Here is a 23,827-nt window from a genome sequence, read left to right on the forward strand (position 1 = left end):
CCTTATTGCCTACACTTCTAGTTCCCATCCTGTAGTAACTCAGTGCTGTGTTTCAGATAAATAGATGACCCCACCTGGCCAGGTTGTCCCACTCCTTGGACACCTGCTCAAACAGGCCCTCCATGGCTGTGATGCAGTCGTGGTACTCCTGGGTCCTCTGCAGGTCCTCCTGTCTCTGTTCCTGCAGCCTGTTAGCCTGGTGGCACAGCTCCAGCCAGGAGTGGCTCAGACGCCCTATCTCCCCATGCTCCGGGCTGTGCTGGCCCTCAGTCAGACGACTCACACGCTCTGTCATCCTGGTTAGGGTGGCTTGTTTACTCTGCAGCTGCTGGCTAAACTCCTGTTGGAGAGAGTAGAGAAAGATTCATTGGATTTGATCAATGTGCATGTTTGGTCTCATGCTGTGTTAGTGGTTTGTAAGTGAGCAATATCCTAATCGGTGAAACTGATATTGACTATTACACACTATTAGATTTTGATATTGACTAATTTCCATCTCGATTTTTCCTCTAAAAATTAAGATTTTTATTTATTCATCTGGAGTGATCAGAGAAGTCATTTCAAAGAAGCTAGGGAAGATGGGAGTGCAACCTGGACTCAGGGGTAGACGTAACATAGTAAATGAAAATCCCGGGACACTCAACATTAGTATGATATGTTACATTTGGTATGGTATGGTAAGTATTAACTTGTGGATGTCCATCATCCATTTTGTATGGAATGTTACGAATTACATTTCGTATGATATGTTACGAATTCCAATTTGTTTTGGCTAACGTTATCTACAGTTGAGAACGACACAAGTATTGGTCTTCACAAAGTTTGCTGCTTCAGTGTTTTTAGATATTTTTGTCAGATGTTATTATGGTATACTGAAGTATAATTACAAGCATTCCATAAGTGTCAAAGGCTTTTATTGACAATTATATTAAGTTTATGCAAAGAGTCAATATTTGCAGTGTTGACCCTTCTTTTTCAAGACCTCTGCAATCCGCCCTGGCATGCTGTCAATTAACTTCTGGGCCACATCCTGACTGATGGCAGCCCATTCTTGCATAATCAATGCTTGGAGTTTGTCAGAATTTGTGGGTTTTTGTTTGTCCACCCGCCTCTTGAGGATTGACCACAAGTTCTGGGGAGTTTCCTGGCCATGGACCCAATATTTCGATGTTTTGTTCCCCGAGCCACTTAGTTATCAATTTTGCCTTAATGGCAAGGTGTTCCATCATGCTGGAAAAGGCATAGGTCGTCACCAAACTATTATTAGATGATTGGGAGAAGTTGCTCTCGGAGGATGTGATGGTACCATTCTTTATTCATGGATGTGTTCATAGGCAAAATTGTGAGTGAGCCCACTCCCTTGGCTGAGAAGCAACCCCACACATGAATGGTCTCAGGATGCTTTACTGTTGGCATGACACCGGACTGATGGTAGCGCTCACCTTGTCTTCTCCGGACAAGCTTTTTTACGGATGCCCCAAACAATCGGAAAGGGGATTCATCAGAGAAAATGACTTTACCCCAGTCCTCAGCAGTCCAATCCCTGTACCTTTTGTAGAATATCAGTCTGTCCCTGATGTTTTTCCTGGAGAGAAGTGGCTTCCTCGCTGCCCTTCTTGACACCAGGCCATCCTCCAAAAGACTTTGCCTCACTATGCGTGCAGATGCACTCACACCTGCCTGCTGCCATTCCTGAGCAAGCTCTGTACTGGTGGTGCCCCGATCCCGCAGCTAAATCAACTTTAGGAGAAGGTCCTGGCGCTTGCTGGACTTTCTTGGGCGCCCTGAAGCCTTCTCCTGCTAAGTAGTTGCAAAGTTTCTCAAAAGTAGTAAGTAGTTGCAAAGTTGCTAATTAGCTAAACTGCTAATGTTTTCTGTGATGAGATTCGAACACGCAACCTTTGGGTTGCTAGATGTTCGCGTTATACGCGACCATTTGGTATGTAACCATACCAAATGTAACATATCATACTAATTTGAGTGTCCTGGATTTTCGTTTACTATGTTATGTCTAGTCTATGAGACCAGGCAAAGAATTGTTAAAAAAAGACTCTGCACACTGCAGTCTATGCTCCTATGTTGTATATTGGTGACAATGTTTTGACCACCTTGGTCTGTCATCAGATCTCTACCTTGGCCTGGGTAAGCATGTTGTGGGCGATCTTGGTCTCGAGCTCGGCTGGTCTTCTGGAGAGACTGAGGAGCTGCTGCTCCATGTCCTGGAACAGACCAGACAGCTCCTGCTTCTGCTCCTTTATCTCCCTCCAGCCCTCCAACAGCTCCTGGGAGCTCGACATCCTCTCCTCGATCTGCACAGCACACAGTACAGTGTACAACAACATGAAGTATACAGCAGAGCGCAAAACAACATGAAGTCAACCTATGAACATAAGATTGTTTTACTGTGATACTTTATGTATATCAGCTTTATGGCCTACACATTTGCCCTAAACTCTCATGCCCTGAACTTTAATGTTGTTTTTATTGTGCGAGATAGTGAGAGTAAGATGTATGTATTACATAGGGCAAATACTTGAAACTCATGGTGAAAACCCTGTTGTCAATACGGGAAGGATGATGTGATGATGACCAGAAGTGAATGTACAGTAAGACCAGCCTACACACCGTGTGTTTGACCCGCTGGACCTCAGCAGCAGTGACCCTCACAGCATCATCAGACAGGTCACACACAGAACACACCAGGTCCAGGTACGTACTGGCTTGTTCCTGTAGAGCCCTGTAGTGCTTCACCTGTACAGGTAATAGGGAAATATACAAACAAATGTAATCAGCTTGATAAACATTTTAATTTGTTCATTTACTTTATTTAACCAGGTTTTCCCATTGAAGCAGAGCCTTCTATTTTCATCTGACCACGAAATTCCAGAACTCTAAGGCATAACATTGCCATGAAAACACCATTATTGTGTCATTTGATTCTCATTTGCCTATAAAAGAGCAGGGAGCAGTCAGTCACTAACCTGTTTGAGGGCCTCCTGCAGGCCAGAGGGAGGTTGACAGTGCAGCCGGAGCTCCTCATGGACAGTGGAGAGCCAGGTCTGGCACTGCTGCAGAGTGTCCTGGTGACTGACATGTTTCTGCAGCTCCCTGTCAAGACTTTGGTACACCTGATGAAGCAGACACAGACACAGAGACAAGTGAAGAGATAGAGCAGGTTAGTGGGAGATGGAGCCGATAAGTGAGTAGAGTAGAGTAGCGTAGAGCAGATCAGAGTAGAGTATAGTAGATTAGAGTAGAGCAGAACAGACCAGCGTAGCGTAGCTTAGAGTAGAGTGTTACTATAGTACTCACACGCTGTGCGGTGCTGCAGATGGCTGAGTAGCTGTCTCTGGTGCCCTGCTGGTGAGCCTGGACCTGCTGGCTGATCTTAGCCTGCACCTGGTCTGTAGTACAGTTGGACATCAGGTCATCTCCCTTCTCCTTCAGACTGGTAAGGCGCTCCTCAAAGCTAGCTATCTCTTCCATGATTGCCTGAGAAGAAATGTGACAGACAAGGGTTATGACTATAAACAAAAACGGTTAAATTGTTTAGAAAAAGTATTAGAAAAATAAAATGCCATTTTCGAATGTTGGTTTAGAACTTCAGAAGCATAATTCCATTGTCACGCTAACAGGTGTTATTGCATAATTTAATTCTCATGGATTCTCATACGGTTCCATTCCATAACTTCAGTCATCTACTCACCTTGTGCCGGGCCAGTTGCTGTGTGGCCGTCTCCATGCTGCAGGTCTGCATGGAGTCTGAGGTGACCAGCCTACTAGACATCTGAAGAAGCCACTTCTCTACCTCCTGGAGCTCACTGCTGTAGCCCTCATGCTCCTTCACCCACTCCATCAGACTCTGGACCTGGCCCTGTAAATAGTACACGATGACTTTGTACCATATAGACAAAGCTACAGTAGCTATCTCAGCCACCACACCAATCAGGTTGGACAATGACTCATTTTGGTTGCATGCTCTAGGTAGCTAGCTAGTCTGTCACAAGATACTAGACAACTACAAACCAAGGAAGCTCTCTAATACTTTAAAAGTTAATCATGTGTACTGTAGTCCAACACCTACCCTGGCTGCTGTGCAGACGTCCTGGTAGTCTGTCTGTAGTCTGCTCATGTTGTCCCTGATGGTAGGGTCACGGACCGAATCCAGCAGAGCCTCTCCTTTCTCGACCACAGACCTCACTGCTGACTCGTGAGACTGCACTGTCTGCTGGATCGTCTATATAAGAGGAAAAACATCCTTTGAATGTCAATAATGAATCAGTTGTTGATGATATGCCTATTTGTAAACGGCACACATAGCTAGATAGATAGATAGATAGATAGATAGATAGATAGATAGATAGATAGATAGATAGATAGATAGATAGATAGATAGATAGATAGATAGATAGATAGATAGATAGATAGATAGATAGATAGATAGATAGATAGATAGATAGATAGATAGATAGATAGATAGATAGATAGATAGATAGATAGATAGATAGATAGATAGATAGATAGATAGATAGATAGATAGATAGATAGATAGATAGATAGATAGATAGATGAGATAGATAGATAGATAGATAGATAGATAGATAGATAGATAGATAGATAGATGAATAGATAGATAGATAGATATGATAGATAGATAGATAGATAGATAGATAGATAGATAGATAGATAGATAGATAGATAGATAGATAGATAGATAGATAGATAGATAGATAGATAGATAGATAGATAGATAGATAGATAGATAGATAGATAGATATAGATAGATAGATAGATAGATAGATAGATAGATAGATAGATAGATAGATAGATAGATAGATAGATAGATAGATAGATAGATGGATAGATAGATAGATAGATAGATAGATAGATAGATAGATAGATAGATAGATAGATAGATAGATAGATAGATAGATAGATAGATAGATGAGAATAGATAGATAGATAGATAGATAGATAGATAGATAGATAGATAGATAGATAGATAGATAGATAGATAGATAGATAGATAGATAGATAGATAGATAGATAGATAGATAGATGGATAGATAGATAGATAGATAGATAGATAGATAGATAGATAGATAGATAGATAGATAGATAGATAGATAGATAGATAGATAGATAGATAGATAGATAGATAGATAGATAGATAGATAGATAGATAGATAGATAGATAGATAGATAGATAGATAGATAGATAGATAGATAGATAGATAGATAGATAGATAGATAGATAGATAGATAGATAGATAGATAGATAGATAGATAGATAGATAGATAGATAGATAGATAGATAGATAGATAGATAGATAGATAGATAGATAGATAGATAAATAGATAGATAGATAGATAGATAGATAGATAGATAGATAGATAGATAGATAGATAGATAGATAGATAGATAGATAGATAGATAGATGAGATAGATAGATAGATAGATAGATAGATAGATAGATAGATAGATAGATAGATAGATAGATAGATAGATAGATAGATAGATAGATAGATAGATAGATAGATAGATAGATAGATAGATAGATAGATAGATAGATAGATAGATAGATAGATAGATAGATAGATAGATAGATAGATAGATAGATAGATAGATAGATAGATAGATAGATAGATAGATAGATGAGATAGATAGATAGATAGATAGATAGATAGATAGATAGATAGATAGATAGATAGATAGATAGATAGATAGATAGATAGATAGATAGATAGATAGATAGATAGATAGATAGATAGATAGATAGATAGATAGATAGATAGATAGATAGATAGATAGATAGATAGATAGATAGATAGATAGATAGATAGATAGATAGATAGATAGATCTGTTCATACCTTGTATTTGGCTAACTGGGCCTTCTTCTGATAGAGCTCAGCTTTGGGTTCAACAGGCATCTCTAGCAGAGCCTTGGTCTCTGTGAGCCACTGAGCCTGGGCCTTGTACTTGTCCAGGAAGTCTTTGGAGAGGGAGATGCATTTCTCCAGGGAGCTGTGTTCAGTGCGTAGCCCAATCATCAGGCCCTCTAGCTGGGAGAGATGGGCGTCCACCTCCTCCCTCAGCTGGTCTGCCTCTGGTTCCTCCAGGAAGGCCATGGCTCGCTCCGTCTTCTCACGCATCGTCCTCAGGAAGCTGTGGCCCTGCTCCATGTCACCCTGCAGAGCCTTCAGGCCAGACACACATATACATAGAGAGAAAGCAGAAACAGTTATGCCTGTGACCATTAGCTTCTCAGAGGATGAAGCAAAGCAAAGGGAGTTGGAGCCTTAGGAGTGTCACTGCGATGCTAAAACACACTAGGTCCGCACTCAAAAAGTAGTTCAAAAGAGCTTACTTTTGCTACGCTAACAGTTGTTGTCTACCAACTAAGTTGCTTGAGGCATGGCTTCCATTTAGCTGAAGCTCAAGACTGTAGTCTCTCTTATGGCAGACTGAGGGCAGCAGCTGTAAGAAGAGACCGTAACTGTACCTCCAATTTCTTCCTCTTCCTCTCCATGGTAACACGGTCCACTACGTCGATGCTGATGGCCACGGTGCTGAAGTTGTTCTTGGCAGAGCTCAGCCAATCAGAGAAGGTACTGAACACACTCTGGGCCTCCTCTATGCAATACACCTCCTCCTGCAGCTGCTTGATGCTCTCCTACGTCATCAATACAGCCATTTTAGGAAAAAGAGAGAGACAAAATTGTCAGATCTTGCACTGTGGTTGCAGAGCTTGGTGAGTGCAAAGTGTTGTTGAGCAGAAGGTCCCAGGTCTGTGCCCAGGTCAGGACAGGGATCAAATCTACTCTGTTCCATGTGGTTGTATCCGTCAGTGTGTGTCTGTGTGTGAGCATCTGTAAGTGTTCCATACCAGTAGGTGCAGAAGCAGGGCGTGGTAGCGGGTGGTGAGCTGGGTAGCTCTGGTGCTGACCCGGCTGCTGATGTGGGTCTCATCCAACACCTGCTGGGCTAGCACACTCAGACCCTCCACCTCCTCCTGGTACACCAGCACCTCCTCCTGCCAACCCTGTATACAGAGACACATATAACATGGCATATCATTTATTTAAACACAGGGGCACTGAAGGAGGAAGATGAGGAGGAGGAGGATGATGAGGAGAAGAAGGCTACCTGCTACCCCTTACTGCATAACGTGCACACACAAGACTGTGTAACTACTAATATAACAATAATCAACATCATCATTGATGTCACTTAGTGTTTCACCGCAATCTACTCTGAACCACTGCTGACCTTAATTAGTTGCAGCTGAGCGTCCTTGGTGGCGCGGTCTGACCTCCGATGGCTTCGTAGTTGACCTTTGCTCTCCATGCTCTTCAGCCAGCTGTCCAGACGCTGAAACTTCTGCTCCATCTGGCGGAGCTTGGCCAGGGCACTGTTGAACTGGCCCCTGGTGTCTCCCAGCCTCCCCTGGTACAGCCTCCAGTCTTGCTGTACAGTCTCCAGGACGCGGTCCTCGATCTGGGGGACTCCCCAGGGCACAACCTGGTCTCTACTGTCTAGCAGGGTGTTGAGCAGGGCCTGGCCCTCCGTGCACTGGACTTGTAGCTCCTGGGAATGAATGCAGAGAGACAGCTGTCATTGTTATTTATACTGGCCTTTCCGAAATATTACTGGCCATTCCAAAATATTACTGGACATTCCAACGCCATTATACTGTACATCTCGCACCGACAGGTAAAGCTAGGCATTTTTTCCTATGCTGAACAACATCTATTTAGACAACAATTTTGAATATGATCCATTATATTCAATACATCAGGGGCCAGTTAGACCAGTTGGGCATTAAAAAAAGTTGGTCTTAAATGCTAGGTCGGTTGTAGCTACGTCTGACTTTGTGATCAGAGTTTACACCTGTTGCACCAACCAAAAATAAGACTAGTTGTAGCTAAGTCCAGCGTAAGCAATGCGTGTTCATGAGATTTGATGCTTTATAATGATAGTTGCTAGGCAGCGCCAGTTACTAAGTTGTTACCATCCTCGTGGCAGTTCTAAACTTTGCAAGGCATGTCACTTTGCCCATCACTTCGCATTGCCCACCACATTAACATTTCCTAAACCACAACTGGATGGATCCATAAAGAATTAATGTGGGAATAAATATAACTGAATGATGAAAATATAATATTGCAATAAAAGGCTGATGTAATTGAAGGCATGTATCAAATTGTTGCTCACTGAAACTTACAAAGTCATCCAACCGCTATAATAAATGTAAAGCAACAATAGCCGTGTGCAGTCTAGATGATAATTTCCACACCGTTTTGATTGGGACAATGCCATTTCGCTGCTTTGAGAAAAGCATTGGGACTCGTCTTGATTAATCAATCAATGTCCGATTTTTGTTTTCACTGAATCTGTTTTGGATATTTGGTTACAATAAGGCTGGGGAAATGTTAGCTAAATTGAGGTGAGTGTTCATCATCATTAGTCTAGTTGGCTCATCTATTAGCAGGACTGATACCATTTTGCTAGCATGTTAGGCTATGTAGCCTAGTGGATTATTATCCTCTTCACTCGTGGAGTAGCCTACTCCCGACCAAAAGCTAGTGACTTGTCTGATAATCAATCGATGTGATTTTGTTTCACTAAATCTCTATCTGTATAATAGTTAATTGATCTCTACCTGGGCAAAAAAGTGGAGATGCTGCTCATCTATTTGTTTCAGTGGTGTGTGGGCCTGCAGAAGCAGCTAACTTCCTGTAATTCTACACATTTGCCATGGAGCAAAGAGCAAAATGTGCAGTTTTATAGCTAATCTCATGATATTCTATACATTTTGAAATGAGGCTGAGAGAAAATGTATAAGTTTTAAAGCTAATTCAAGCTAATATATACAGTTCATTCGGAGAGTATTCAGACCCTTGACATTTTCCACATTTTGTTACATTACAGCCTTATTCTAAAATTGATTACATTGTCCCCCCCCCCCCCTCAATCTACACACAATACCCCATAATGACAAAGCAAAAACAGGTTTTTTGAAATTTTAGCAAATGTTTTAAAAATAAAAAAGGGAAATATTACATTTACATAAGTATTCAGACCCTTTACTCAGTACTTTGTTGAAGCACCTTTGGCAGCGATTACAGCCTTGAGTCTTCTTGGGTATGACGCTACAAGCTTGGCACAACTGTATTTGGGGAGTTTCTCCCATTCTTCTCTGTAGATCCTCTCAAGCTCTGTCAGGTTGGATGGGGAGCATCGCTGCACAGCTGTTTTCAGGTCTCTCCAGAGATGTTGGATAGGGTTCAAGTTCGGGCTCTGGCTGGGCCACTCAAGGACATTCAGAGACTTGTCCCAAAGCCACTCCTGCATTGTCTTGGCTGTGTGCTTAGGGTCATTGTCCTATTGGAAGGTGAACCTTTGCCCCAGACTGAGGTCCTGAGTGCTCTGGAGCAGGTTTTCATCAAGGATCTCTCTGTACTTTGCTCCGTTCATCTTTCCCTTGATCCTGACTAGTCTCCCAGTCCCTGCCGCTGAAAAACATCCCCACAGCATGATGCTGCCACCACCATGCTTCACCATAGGGATGGCGCCAGGTTTCCTCCAGACATGACCCTTGGCATTCAGTCCAAATAATTCAATCTTGGTTTCATCAGACCAGAGAATCTTGTTTCTCATGGTCTGAGAGTCTTTATGTGCCTTTTGCAAACATTTTTTGGTACCATTCCCCAGATCTGTGCCTCAACACAATCCTGTCTTGGAGCACTACGGACAATTCCTTCGACCTCATGGCTTGGTTTTGCTCTGACATGCACTGTCAACTGTGGGACCCTATACAGACAGGTGTATGCCTTTCCAAATAATGTCCAATCAATTGAATTTACCACAGGTGATCAATGGAAACAGGATGCACCTGAGCTCAATTTCGTGTCTCATTGCAAAGGGTCTGAATATTTACGTAAATAAGGTATTTCTGTTTTTTATTTTTTGTTGCTCAATCTGATTGGGTGGGCAGAGGCACATGACATGTCTTTTATCACCATTATTATTTGCACTGGCACCGGACATGATTCCCTCTTTTACTTCATAATGTTCTCAAATAAATCTTCAAAATGTTCTTAAATGTGATGTTTTGGGACCTTATTACTGATGAATGTGTTTTATGACCGTGTTTTTCTTTCTGCTTGCATTTTGTATTTATATTGATGTATGTATTTTCTGTAATTTATGTAATTCAGGACTCATCTGTAAAAGAGACCTTGGTCTCAGTATGACTCCCTGATAAAATAAAGGTTAAATAAAAAATACTGTTATTATTTGCAATCACATTTCCCATGAACTGTCAATAACAGTGAGTAGTATAGATGACCGTGGGTACCTTGGCTTTACCCAGGTTGGCAGCTTTGTCTCTCATCTCGGAGAATGAGAGAAATGGGAAAAGCCACTCTTCTTTTGCTATGTATCCGGAGGTAGCAGTATGTTCTTGTTCTGACCTGTAGTTTCTGAAGCGTCTCCTCCAGGGTTTCCACATCCCCCTCTAGCTGTGTGTAGCAGCCCAGCTTCTCCTGCTCCTGCTCCAGCCACGCCTCAAACACATGCAGGCCTCTCTGATAATCCTGGTGGGCCTGCACCAGCTCCTCTGCCTTCCCCATCGTACTCTGGGAACACAATAAGAATGATGTTCATTACAGACATGCAACTACTACAATTTTCTTTTCATGCTAATGCATGGGAGGAACAACATATGTCTGGCAAATGATAATAACACAAGAGAAGGAGATGGAGCATGCTTCACTGATGTACTCTATCTACCTTGGCGTTGTCCTTGACATTGTTGTATCGTTCCTGCAGGTCCTGGAGCTCTAGCTGTGTGACGTAATGTTCGGCCATGTTGGCTCCCTTCATAGTGATGGTGTCCAGCAGACTGCTGTGGCTCAGTACCTCCTCATAGAGAAGCTAAAACAAACACAACATGGCTCAGGGTTAATGTGTATGTTTCTACTGTACTAAAACCACAGCATGACACAGGGTTAGGTTACGTCTTGATAAAACCAAACGTGTAGGAGACTGGCATTTTGAGACTTTTTTAAGGCAGAGGCACCCGACAAGGATGTCTTCTTTCACCGTTATTATTTGCACTGTCTGAAGTGGAAACAAACCATGGCATTTCCCAGGGTAATACCTCTTGATAAAACTAAAGATGTTTGAGAAGCACTTTGTGACCAATCATTACCAAGGTCACATTATCCTAATGTTTTTTTAAGACAGAGGCACATGACGTCTTTTTTCACCATTATTATTTGCACTGGCACCGGACATGATTCCCTCTTTTACAGTTATTATTTGCAATCACATTTCCCATCAACTGTCAATAATAATGAGTAGTATAGATGACCGTGGGTACCTTGGCTTTACCCAGGTTGGCAGTTTTGTCTCTCATCTCGGAGAACTGTTTGTCTGTTGGGTCCAGGCTCTCCTCAACATGCTCCACCCAGCCCACAAACTGAAGCACGTCCTCCTGGTAGCTGGTCCATTGGGAAAGGGCTCCCTCCAACTGACTGTGAGGGGAATACAGTGTAGTAAACATAAATACATTAGCTAATCACCACTAAAAGGTACTTGTACACTACCCAAATGTTAAAAGTAAAACAAAATATTCAATTTGATCAGATGTTATCATAACCCAGTAAGTATTCTACTAAGGCATTCAGTACATAAGAAAGAAAAGCTAACCTTTTGCATTGGATGGAGGCGGAAAGAAGGGCGTCCCAGGAGTCTTTGAGGTCCTGCATGTGCTTGCAGACTACTGGTACTCCCTCTACTGAGGTGTTCCTCTGGACAGACTCTCCCCTGGTGACCAGCATCTTCAGCTGGATCTCCTTCTCCTGACGTGCTGTCAGCAAAGCCTGGGAAAAAGACATCAAGGGTCAGTCCATGTATAACATAGTAAGGCCTCAGGAAGGCAGTAGCAATAGTAACTTAGCTACCCGTTACATACTGGAGATTTAAAACAGCTTCTACTCTGTAATCCAAGTCTGAGTTTATTTTAGTTTAGCTTAGTTTAATTTATTTTATTTTAGCTAGTTTATCTTAGCTTAGATTTGTTCAACTCAGTTTATCTTAGCGTAGTTTAGTTTACTTAGTTTAGTTTACTGAGTTTAGGTCATTTAGTTTACTCAGTTTAGTTCAGCTAATTTAGTTTACTTAGTCTAGTTTAGCTTTGCTTGATGTAGGTCAGAGGTGGTTGTACTGTACCTCCAGCTTGATCATCCTGCTGTCCAGGACGTTCTTGTCTGCTGTGGGGGTGCAGTAGGTCTGCAGCATGTGGCTGGTGTCGGCCACCCAGTTCTGCAGCTCCTTCAGCCCCTGGGAGAACAGCTGGTGCTCAGTGACAATCCGGTCGATACGGGAAGCCTTCTCCTGTGGAACCACACAGCATAGCACACAGGTCAGCCTCTGTGTGTTCGTTCATGTGCATACTCATGACAAATTCAACTTAAAGTGAACCTGGGGTTTGTGTATGCAAATGCCAAAGGGCTACAATCCAGTATGGAAGAAAAGAAGAGCAGTAGTAATTTTGCCAGCAAGAATTGAAATTCAGTATTAGCAGTATTTGTGTTAGCAATTCAGCATTACCTCGAAACGAATTAGTATCAAACAGAATGAAGTTTACATTGATACAGTATTTCATTCTACAGCTATAAGATTGTAAATGAATTGATTATCTATGCAATTTTAACCGGAGTGGTGAGCTCCAGACAAACCCAGTCTAGTACCTCCTTCCTGCCCTCTTGCAGGTAGACAGGCTGGCTGGCAGGCGGGCATTAGTTACCTTGGTCATGTTGGTTAGAGCTAGGTACTGTGCAGAGAGCTGTGAGACACGGTGGACAAAGCCCTTTCCGGCCGCGTGTCCGTCCCACAGTAGCTGGGCCTTCTCTTTGAGCCTGATCAGCTGAACCTCTTGAGAGGCTAACTGCTCGAGCACAGACTGCAAGGGCACAAGCAGGTTATCACAGAGACAGAGGCATGCAAGCCAACACACAGAGACAGTTAGCTAAGGTAACATAGACACTTAGAGACCAGACATGGAAGAAGGAGATTTGGTCAATATTATGATCATGAAATACTGTCATGACATGGAAATCCAAAGATGGTTAATAAACACAGCAGACAAAGATGTTTGATGCAAGCATTTGAACAGGGTTTTCAAGTGTCAACTCTGTAAACAGTTATTCTTTACTCTGCATTGAACACACATTCAGCAGAAGCATTTGAAAATAAATAGAGTAGATGGCAGGGCAGAAATGAGCAGTTAGCAGTTATGATAAGCTTTAACAATGCAATGCGGAACTCCATCAGTGACTATGATTAACTGTGACAGAGCTGAAATGGTAAGCTTCTGTAACGGCCGTGCTGGTGCCTGGCAGGGCTGGTGCCTGGCAGGGCTGGTGCCTGGCAGGGCTGGGTGGATGGTGGGATGATGGGAACAGGTATGGTGATAGCTATTCATGAAGTGACATAATGACACAGGCTGAGAGCCACGTTTACCTGCAGCTTGTGCAACTCCTGCTTTTTGGCTGTGAGGTCGTGGAGTCGTGTGCTGCTCTCCTGTACAGCAACCTCTGTCCCGTGCAGCCACTCCTGAAGAGGCTCCGCACTCGCCTCAAAGTCCTTCATCTGAGACTGGAGGTTCTGAAACATAGAAGTGAAACACACACACCTTCTGAAACGCAATTCAAACCAGAGGTTTCAGCACCACACAAATTGATAAAAGGCCAAAAATGCTTCCTCTCAAGATACAGTAAAGTACACTGAGTGTGAGAGAATAGTTTTGTACAAACTGAATAGATTACACATTCTCACCAGAAAGGATTCACATGCTGTACTGTACATATATTGATTACCTGTAGAGCAGTCTCCCTCTGGTGCAGGTTGGACATCAGAGTCTTCCAGTCCTCTCTGGCACTGCTAATCTTGGCCCGGACAGCGTCCACTCTGTCTTGGGCAGCAATACTGACCACCAGCTCACCACTGAGCACCACAGCATTCAGCTTGGAGTGGCCCTGCTCCCTGTCACTCAGGAACTCCTTTGGGGTGGAGACAGAGAAGCCAAGACATGAGGGCGCATACTTTAAAACAGAATGTCCACCGAAATCAAATGTGCTTGCAAGGACAAATATGTTCAAGGACAAAAGGTTTCCTGAACAAAGATAAGAAGAGCTTTTACTGGAGAATATCCATTGAAGAACTCATCAATCAAATGTAAAATGTATTTATAATGCCCTTTTACATCAGCAGAAGTCACAAAGTACTTATATAGAAACCCAAAGAGCAAGCAATGCAGATGTAGAAGCATGGTGGCTAGAAAAAACTCCCTAGAAAGGCAGGAACCTAGGAATAAACCTAGAGAGGAACCAGGCCCTGAAGGGTGGCCAGTCCTCTTCTGGCTGTGCCCGGTGGAGATTATAAGAGTTCATGGCAATTAAGGCCAGATCTTTCTTCAAGATGTTCAAACGTTCATAGTTGACCAGCAGGTTCTAATAATAATCATAGTGGTTATCGAGGGTGCAACAGGTCAGCACCTTTAGGAGTAAATGTCAGTTCGCTTTTCATAGCCGAGCATTCAGAGGTCGAGACAGCAGGTGTGGTAGAGAGAGAGAGAGAGAGAGAGAGAGAGAGAGAGAGAGAGAGCAGGAGGGAGAGGGAGAACTGATAGACTAGGCTTGAATTTGTGTCCAGGGAAACTGGCCCTTAGTGTACCTGTATCTTCTGCAGGCTGGAGGAGGCCTCGCTGAGGTTCTGAGGCACGTCAAAGCACTTGGCTGTGTTGATCTTGGCGTTAACCAGCCACTGCTGGAACTCTCGGAAAGTGGCACGGAACCGCTGCTCCAGAAGCTTCTCTTTGCTCTGGCATTCTCTGGAGGCCTGCAGGCTCAGACTAGGACGGAGAAGAGAGCACCAGATAAAATTACTTTTACACAGCACCTACAGGGCGGTATTCTGACTTGAGATCTGATTCTGCACACTTAACTTTCCGTGCAAGTCTCCCATTGACATCAGTGAATGCGCGAAAGTTTGAGTATAGTAAGAATCCTCCATCCTGCTGCTGACTGACTCACCTGTTGTACTCCTTGATGAGGGAGGACACTCTCTCTGACTGAGTGCCCAGGTCCCTGGAGAACCGCCATAGGTCGTTGAGCTGGGACTTCAGACTGTCTGACATGGGCTCCACTTTAACCAGGCCATCCAGAGTGTCCTGGGTGGCACACACACACAATGAGAAGATGCTTTAGAGGAGAAGGAATGGATAATTGTGAATGTAGCCCTGAGTATATGGCAATTTTGGGTGTTGACTTTGAAAAGTCAACACTCATCATAACTATTACAGATCCTTCCTTTATTGTTACATTTCGCTATGGCATTGCAGCAATACTTGAACAGTATATACATAAGAATACCTGCAAATGAGCCTTACCTTTGCGATCTGCCAGCCCTGCACAGCCTCCTCCCCACTGTTTTTCCCCTCGGCCTGAGAGAGTCTGTGTCTCCACTCCTGCAGCTGACTGCTAAACTCCTGCAGGTCCTGCTCCAGCTGAGCAGCCAAGCAGTTAAACTCCTGTTCTGAGCTGGCGATCTGAGAGAGAGCAGTCTCCAGGCCTGCCTTGGTCTGCAGTGCCCCGCGCTCCCACTGCTCCCAGGCAGACAGCAGGGCTGCCTCCTCCCTCTCCACTGCCTCAAAGCCCCCGGAGCCTGTGTGGTCCCTTGCTGCTGCCCCACAACGCTGCACCCGGCTGAGACGCTCTCGGCCACACTGCCTGGAGTCTATCAGCTCCTGGGTTGGAACATGGAATATGGAACATTTGAACAGGAAACATTCAACTGTTACTGTTCCTGCCGACTACGCCAACTACTCTCCATTCGTCACTCTGATGTCCTATAGAGGCTTAGTGCAGACTGAGAGAGACATACTTTTCCTTACGGGAGGCTAACATTTATTTAAGTTTTTGCATGTGCTTAAATAATTTTCACATCTATAATGATAACTTTGTCAATGATGCGTCAACAAGGTGTTTATATTGTATGTGATGCTTGAACATCCTCACCCGAACTTTGGCGAGCTTCCTCTTTACAGAGGTGGAGTCTCCTGACAGATCCGACCAGCGCTGGAGCTCCTCCTTGGCAGAGGTCAGCCAATCATTGAAGTCCCTCACAGCTTCCAGGTAGTGCTCATGCTCTGTCACTATGTTCTCCATGGCGTGAACCTTACCCTGGGGGGTAGACAGCATACAGAGACTGGGTTAGGCTGTGTCAGATTTGCACATAGATTACACTGTGAACAAGGACTGTAAGGATATTTTCTTGATGCATTAACATCAATGCAAGTCTATTACAACAACCAAACTAGATGAATTGAGGCTAATAACCATAATCGTCAGACTTGTATTTAACTGCCATCCTTTAGGAGCAAGGCTTGATTACCTTAACGACAGCGGAGATGTCAGCAAAGTGTGCATTGAGCTCCATTCTCTGCTCTGGTCCGAAGGCCTGGTCGCCTGTCTTCTCATGCAGCTCCGCAGCCTTCTCTGTCAGCCTGGCCAGTGGTGTTGTATGAGCCTCCACATCAGCCTGCAGGGCTCTGAGACGCTCCAGGAGAGAAGCCTTTTCCTTCAGGCCTGGCTGCTGGGCCAGGGCCAGACCCACCTACGTTTATATATACATTTTAGTCCCCTAATAGACGCTCTTATCTTGAGAAACGTACATGCAGTGCGTTCAGGTAAGGAAGGTAAAACAACCACATATCTCAATCAATCAAGTATTTTAAAATAGCCGTTATATGCTAAATCAGTGGTAGTAAGAAAAGACAAGTTGAGAGGTTATAAAAGCAAAAAGATGATTCTGAGATAATTGTCTTTAAAGTTCCGAACCCTCATTGGTTTGAATGGTGTCAGCAATTTTTATATTGTACTCTTTTGAACTTAACAACATGAATTGGGGTATTTTGAGAACTATATGGTAGACAACATTGAAGAGAACAAGGCTATGTCAATAACTCAATTTTGACAAAAATGGATATAGAACCTTATAGTCCCAAGCTCTGGAAGTGTACACAGCTGAAGCTCACCTCCTGCTCTACAGACTCCATCCACTGCTGCAGCTGACTCTTACTCTCCTGGTAGCTACTCCATTGGGCAACCGTCCACTCCAGACGACTGGGTTGGTCAACACAAACAAACACAAACAAACACACATACATGTGGAAAAGTTGTGCATACTTAGGGGAGTGAGAGGCTTGTTAAACACATAACATCTTTTATTGTGCTACTCCAAACTGCAGCAAGTGATTCACTGTAGTTTTATTGGGGTAAACGGGGCAATGTACTGTACCTGTGACAACTCATGGAGGTCATAAGCATGTTGGCCCAGGCGTCCTTCAGGTTCTGTAGCTGGGAGCGGATGGTCTCCTGTCCCTCCACACTGTTGTGCTTCAGGACCTGCTCGCCCTTCCCTACCGCCATGTTCAGCTTCACCTCGCCCTCACCCTTCATCAGCAGGATGTCCTGGAACACACATGGAGGAAGATCAAAGCAAACTTTATTTAGACTGGTTGAAGACTTGTTCAACATCCAAGTAGCTCATTTCCTCATTGAAACGTTGACCTTCCATGGCTCGTGTTATCCCAAAGTAGTGGTTCTCAACCTGGGGTACTAGCACCCCTGGGGGTATCTGGCCTGTCCACAAGGGGGTACATGGGAGGACTCATAAGAACAGGCTAATGATTAGTTGCACATGAGGTACTTGAGGTAAATGTAATAGGGGGTACAGTAACCAAAAAAGATTAAGATTGAGAACACCTGAATTAAGGTCTCTATCATGGATACATCAGCTTCAGTTTGTCATGTTGTCTGACCTGTACAAGTCCCAGCCTCTTCTCCAGCGTCTCCTTGTTCCCCAGTGTACTGTTGAGGCTCCCCAGTCGTTCCTGTACAACGTTCAGCCAGGACCAGGTGCTCTGCAGGGTCTCCTCGAATGCCTGCTGTTCCTGTAGGGTCATCTGGCAGCTCCGCAGCCTCTCCCTCACCCTCCGCAGCAGAGCTTGGTGCTGAGACTGCAGCCCCGCAGCCGCCCGCGTCTCGCCACCGTCACCCCGTCCACCTTCGTTCAGGGCCTGCGACTCCTGACACAGTCGCTCAAACGAGTCCCTTTCTTTGAGCACGTCCTGTTGGTATCCCTCCACCCTCTCCAGTGTTGCCTTCTCAGGATCCCTGTGCTTCTCCTCAGGCAGCTCTGTGTTCAGCCTCTGCTCCATGTGCTCCAGCCAACGCTTCAGCCTCTTCAGACGGCTCTCAAACCTGACAGACAGAGATATATCACCCTGTCACAGTCACAGACTCTTACACATCTATGACTGTATTCCTGAGGCCTACTCCTGGGCTCCAAGGCTGCATCTCAATATTCTAAAGTTTTACCTCTAGAAGTCTATTTTCCCCCATCTGTACTGAAATAACTGTATAGGAGAGAGCAACGACTGGATACGCCTGGATAAGTGAAGATGAAGGAAAGGAGAGGAAGTCTCTTTATATTTTTGAGATCCATCCCAAGTATCTCTTACCCATTTAGTTGTGCAGTGCTGTCCTCCAGGGCCTGTTGGTTGAGTCTACACTGCCCTACGTAGCGGTCCCAGTCCTGCTGGATGGAGGAAAGGTGCTGCTGCACCTGGCCAGCGCTGGCCTTAGGGAGGTGGAGAAGGAGCTTCTCCCCTTCCTCACACACCTGAGTCAGACGCACCTCCCCCTCCTCCACACGATCCAGAGCCCCCTAAAGGATAGGAGGAGACATGTCTTTAAACTGTTCGTGACAGGGCAACACTTGCACAAGTAATTAACTGTTTAACGGCCAGTTTCCCGGGCACAGATTTAGTCTAGTCCTGGACAAAAAAAGCAGACTCAATGGAAAATGTCCATTTAAATACTGTTTACTCCAGGACTAGTTTTAATCTGCGTCCGGGAAACCGACTTTAAGAGATTGAGGATTAATAGTATATTTAAGGGTTCTAGGTTGTGTGGGTTATATGTTGTGTTTGGACTGTACCTTTAGCTTCTGGAGTTTGCGCTCCACGATACTAGTGTCTCCTGATCGGTCAGAGCACTCCTTCACTACCTCCCTCTGCCCAGACAGCCAGGTGTGGAACTCCCGAACAAGGTCTACAGAACAAGAGAGACTATCATCATCATCCTCATCATGGTTGTAGAATATTGCAGAATAGAATACAGTAGTGTAGTGCAGAATAGATGTATCGATAGATCAATCAATCCATCCATCGATTCAGTCCTTCTCACCATTGAAGTGTTTTTGCAGGCCGTGCTGCAGGGAGGCCAGGGTCCTGGAGGAGAGCTGGTTGACAGACTCGTAGCTCTTGATGAGGTCAGTGAGGGCACTACCCAGCCCAGCCAGCTCCTCAGAAGGGTACTTCCGACACAAAGTATTCAGGCTCTCCCTGGTAGAATCTATGCTGCCCTGCTGGTTCTGAAGGTCCTTCTGAAGGTCCTGTCATGCAATCAATATACATACGAGTTCAACACCTACAGCAATAATAATTTACAGAATAACATGTGTGAGCTCTCAGAAAATAACTTAGTCAGGATCTCCTGGAAAGAGGTAAAGGCCTTGCGCAGAAAAGAGTGAGGTGGCGAGCCATGGTGGACGCCCTATCCTCCCAAGAGGGCCAAGAGGACTGAGTCAAGTAAGTTCTCAGGTAAAAGATGTTTCAATTCAACGTCTACCTACCTTGACTCTGCAGATGTCCTCTGGGTCAGAGCCAATCGGTGAGCTCGTTAGGGATTGCTCCATGCTCTTAAGCCAATCAGACATCTGGGTAATGTAGTCCTCTAGCTGCTTCCTCTGGGAGCTGAAGTCCCGGAGGTTGCCACTGGCCTGCTCACACAGCTTCTGCACCTGGCTCATCTTCTTCGTTAAGTCTGCTTCCAGCACCTGATAGAAACATACAGAAGATCTTTAGATCTCCAGAAGTTGTATGTGGCAAACCGACTGAGGATGAGTTTCCCAAAATGTTTGTAGCACTATTGTTCATTCATTGCCTACCAATGGACTTCAGATGATCTTAGTTCTACAAAGGTTTTAGAAAACTCACAATGTGTCAGTTAGTTCAAAAGTTGCCCTCAACATACATAACTTCAAACAAGATTTTTAAAAGCTATAGATGTCTGAAGTCTGGGCTTCAAAAGATTCATGTGCAATACCTGTAGTTTGGAGGGAGTCTCCTGGCTACGGCTGAGATGCTTCAGTTCTGACACGTTCCCTTGCAGGTTTACAAGCTTCTGCTCATTCTCACTCATCTCCACCTATACATACGGAAAAAATGGGAAAATTCGATTTCATTTATATGTTTGAGCATTTGGGATTTGCAGGAATTAAGAGGATTGGATGATTAGTGGATTTGGGATGCAGTATTTGACAAATGAATTGAGTCGAACTGATTGGACAGAATCATTTAACAGACAACTTTAGCTCCATGATTCTCCTGTTTTACTGAAATGGCAGTAGAAGGATCATCTTACTGTATATCTATGTGTCTGGTGTGTCTCGATGCATCATACCTGTAATGCAGAGAGTCTGGTCTCCATCCTCTGGCTGTCGTTGAGGTTGTTCAGGCTCTCACTGAGTTCCATCACAGAGCTGGTTGTCCATCCCTCGATCTCCTCGCTCATCTGGCGTACATCATCCCACAATGCCAAGCTCTGGCTCAGATGTTCAATGTTGTCTTCAATCCTCTCCGACACCTGTAATGTAAAGGGACAAAATCAACCTCTGTAAATTCACAAAATTGTGGAGGCAAACTAAATCACGGGAGACCAAGGAACACTTGAAGAGGATCTGTACAAACAGAAATGGACAAACTGAAATACTAATGGAAGGAACTTGAGAAACTGGCCCAAAACAGAGTGCTGTGGAGAACATTTGGGGATCACCTATGCTCCTCACGGTCAGATTAAAAAGGTCAAGTCAAGACTCCAATGGAACTACTGTATCACTATTGTACTGCTTGTTTTTTATTCAAAAAAATATTCAAAATACTGAATATCCCACAAGGGGCAATGATGTAGGCAGATGTGCAGGTACGTAAAAACAACATATAACAATCAACATAAGACTTAATCACAGCAACAACACACCAATAGTGGATGACCTAAACTCCTCATGGCAAGCCTGGAAATGTAGACTTACGTCGAGCCACTGGTCCACCAGTGTCTCCATGTCCTTCCTCATTAGCTGGGTCTCACAGTCTGAGATCTTCTTCAGCTCACTCAACAGCTGCTTCCCTTTACTGGAAAACTGGTCGAGCTCACTCTGCCTGGCTGACATCTCCGCCTTCGCTGCTTCATGCTGCACACATAGAGATGGGAAAACAGTGAGAACGAAGAGCAACAAATACTTTTATTTTTTAGTGATTACTTTTATTTTGAAGTTCACTGTCGCAATATAGTAGCAATAAAAATATACTAGCTAGTAACTGTGTACTAATGTAAACCTTTTGCAACCTGTTTTAAATGAGAGCTGAGATGAATGTCATTATCATAACCTTAGACAGCGCTCTCTTGGTCTCCTCATGGTCCTTAAGAGCAGAACCAATGTCAGCCCCAGCCTCAGTGTTCTCCGTGATGGTTGTTATGGACGTCTTCAAGCTCTGGTACACTCTCATCAGCTCCACCAGAACACTGCACTGCTCCTGTCTGCCAACAAACAAACTCTTAAAGGGTCTGCTAACTATATGTCCATGATTAGTTTAGAGACTTTGTGATAGGTCTTTATTCTATGTTGTGTTATGCAGATGACAGAGACCTACGCACCTGTCAGTGATGAGTCTCTTGGTATCCTCCCAGGTGGTTTCCAGGAGGCTGATTTCTCTGAGAACCTCCCCAGCCAGCTCTGCATCCCTCTGCGCTAGCTGCTGGCCCTTGTCCCTAAGCCACTGCTCCTCGTGTTGGTGAGACTGGAGCTCATCCTCCAGCTGGTTAAAGAACCGCAGCCTGGACGCCACAGAGAACGAGAGAGGAGGGAGGGACTCAGTTACAGTCAGCTATTCACAACTCACACATTAGAGCAGGGTTCCCCAACTGGGTTACCGAATTTGGCTCGCGGGTGATTTGATTTGGCCCCCAAAGTTTTCTGAGCAATGAAAAAATATGTATTTTTTACTTTTTATTGTTGGACATAAAATACTTTAAAAACACCAGCAAATCAGCGCCAAGTAATTTTAATTTAGGAAATCTGTTCCAAAGTATTCCCACACATAATCAAGAGATATACTACTGTATGTGATCTTATACAATGTAAGCAAGGTTTGAAAATATTATGTTTTAGTCAAATAATATGTCTGTTTGGGCTACTTGTCAATTTGCAGTCTACAAATTATTTGTAATTATGTTCCGGCACCCTGACCATCCGCTAAAGAAAAAATCGACCCGCGGCTAAATCTAGTTGATGATCCCTGCATTAGAGAGTATTGAACAGAGAGAGAGAGTATGGAAATGGAACTTGTAATTAAAACAACAAGCAGGATATGGCCCAAAACCTAACTTGAGATCCAGATGCATAACCATTGACATCAATGCATGATTTAGACAGTCGTCAAGTTAAACGTGTTAAATGTCATGTTTGAATTCTGCTCTTTGTGACACTAGCGTTAAAACGTAGCTACCTCTGCTGCAGGGCAAGTGGGCTGGGTTCTCTGAGGCTCTGGTTGTCCGCCTTCTCCTCAATGTCCTCCACACTCTTCAGCAGCTGCTCCTTCCTCTGCCTGAAGGAGCTCCACAGCGCTCCAAGAGCCTCTGCCTCACTTTGCTTGGTCCCCAACAGGTTCCTCACCGTGTCTAGTTCCCCGCTGAGACCATCAGCCAGCACCCGGCACGACGTCCGGGTACCTCCCTCAGCAGTGCTGCTCACCACGTGGAGGTGGCCTTCAAATCAAATCAAAACGTTATTCGTATAACTCGTCGTACAATGTAGCAATACAAAGTGCAGGATAGCAATACAGAGGAAAAAATACATAAAATAAATAATAGAAATTAAATAAATAATAGAAATACCTTTACAGAGGCTGCTGTCCAAACTGGCTGCCAGGTTCTCCAGTCTGTTAATGTCTGGGACGATGGCCTCCAGTTCTTGCTGCAGCTCCTCCACCCGACCCCGGTCCCAGCTCCCTGCGCTCTCCACCGTCTGCCTCAGGCCTCGTAGCACCCCTGCAGCTGCACCGTGGGCCTGTAGGAAGGGAGGCATAAGACAGGCTGTGTTTTTTAACCCCAACATGTTAACCCCTTACACTCCACCATATTCCTAATTTCGTGATATCCAATTGGTAGTTACAGTCTTGTCCCATCGCTGCAACTCCCGTACGGACTCGGGAGAGGCGAAGGTCGAGAGCCATGCGTCCTTCGAAACACGGCCCTGCCAAGCCGCACTGCTTCTTGACAGACTGATCGCTTAACCCGGAAGCCAGCAGCACCAATGTGTCGGAGGAAACACCGTACAACTGGCAACCGAAGTCAGCGTGCATGCGCCCGGCCCGCCACAGGAGTCGCTAGAGCGCCATGGGACAAGGACATCCAGGCCGGCCAAACCCTCCCCTAACCCGGACGACGCTGGGCCAATTGTGTGCCGCCTCATGGGTCTCCCGGTCGCGGCCGGCTGCGACACAGTCTGGGATCGAACCCGGGTCTGTAGTGACGCATCTCGCACTGCGATGCAGTGCCTTAGACCGCTGCGTCACTCGGGAGGCACCATATTCCTACTTTTAGCATATCTGGGTACTAAAAAATGGTGACCAA

The 23,827-nt window shown here is 44.6% G+C and overlaps 1 protein-coding gene across 9 annotated transcripts in view; it reads right to left on the bottom strand.

Annotated features, from left to right (window-relative positions):
- syne1b (spectrin repeat containing, nuclear envelope 1b) overlaps positions 1-23,827 on the bottom strand; it is a 163,784-nt gene that overhangs the window by 65,904 nt on the left and 74,053 nt on the right. For all 9 annotated transcript variants that reach the window (XM_045207582.1, XM_045207592.1, XM_045207585.1 and 6 more), the window contains 38 exons: positions 23,090-23,261; positions 22,702-22,960; positions 21,851-22,030; positions 21,583-21,733; positions 21,228-21,386; positions 20,600-20,782; positions 20,243-20,344; positions 19,770-19,973; positions 19,322-19,529; positions 19,074-19,186; positions 18,595-18,800; positions 17,893-18,334; positions 17,370-17,542; positions 17,107-17,194; positions 16,464-16,685; positions 16,088-16,252; positions 15,460-15,816; positions 15,104-15,240; positions 14,745-14,922; positions 13,889-14,071; positions 13,533-13,676; positions 12,817-12,972; positions 12,240-12,404; positions 11,718-11,890; positions 11,389-11,542; positions 10,797-10,940; positions 10,478-10,642; positions 7,272-7,589; positions 6,889-7,044; positions 6,505-6,675; positions 5,873-6,199; positions 4,085-4,237; positions 3,707-3,874; positions 3,313-3,492; positions 2,982-3,128; positions 2,626-2,751; positions 2,133-2,309; positions 75-340 (listed from right to left, as the gene is read on the bottom strand). In XM_045207582.1, coding sequence (XP_045063517.1) covers positions 75-340; positions 2,133-2,309; positions 2,626-2,751; positions 2,982-3,128; positions 3,313-3,492; positions 3,707-3,874; positions 4,085-4,237; positions 5,873-6,199; positions 6,505-6,675; positions 6,889-7,044; positions 7,272-7,589; positions 10,478-10,642; positions 10,797-10,940; positions 11,389-11,542; positions 11,718-11,890; positions 12,240-12,404; positions 12,817-12,972; positions 13,533-13,676; positions 13,889-14,071; positions 14,745-14,922; positions 15,104-15,240; positions 15,460-15,816; positions 16,088-16,252; positions 16,464-16,685; positions 17,107-17,194; positions 17,370-17,542; positions 17,893-18,334; positions 18,595-18,800; positions 19,074-19,186; positions 19,322-19,529; positions 19,770-19,973; positions 20,243-20,344; positions 20,600-20,782; positions 21,228-21,386; positions 21,583-21,733; positions 21,851-22,030; positions 22,702-22,960; positions 23,090-23,261 — 7,172 coding nt within the window. The remainder of the gene's footprint in view (positions 1-74; positions 341-2,132; positions 2,310-2,625; positions 2,752-2,981; positions 3,129-3,312; positions 3,493-3,706; positions 3,875-4,084; positions 4,238-5,872; positions 6,200-6,504; positions 6,676-6,888; positions 7,045-7,271; positions 7,590-10,477; positions 10,643-10,796; positions 10,941-11,388; positions 11,543-11,717; positions 11,891-12,239; positions 12,405-12,816; positions 12,973-13,532; positions 13,677-13,888; positions 14,072-14,744; positions 14,923-15,103; positions 15,241-15,459; positions 15,817-16,087; positions 16,253-16,463; positions 16,686-17,106; positions 17,195-17,369; positions 17,543-17,892; positions 18,335-18,594; positions 18,801-19,073; positions 19,187-19,321; positions 19,530-19,769; positions 19,974-20,242; positions 20,345-20,599; positions 20,783-21,227; positions 21,387-21,582; positions 21,734-21,850; positions 22,031-22,701; positions 22,961-23,089; positions 23,262-23,827) is intronic.

Source organism: Coregonus clupeaformis, chromosome 25 (assembly GCF_020615455.1).
Source record: "Coregonus clupeaformis isolate EN_2021a chromosome 25, ASM2061545v1, whole genome shotgun sequence".
NCBI lineage: Eukaryota > Metazoa > Chordata > Actinopteri > Salmoniformes > Salmonidae > Coregonus > Coregonus clupeaformis.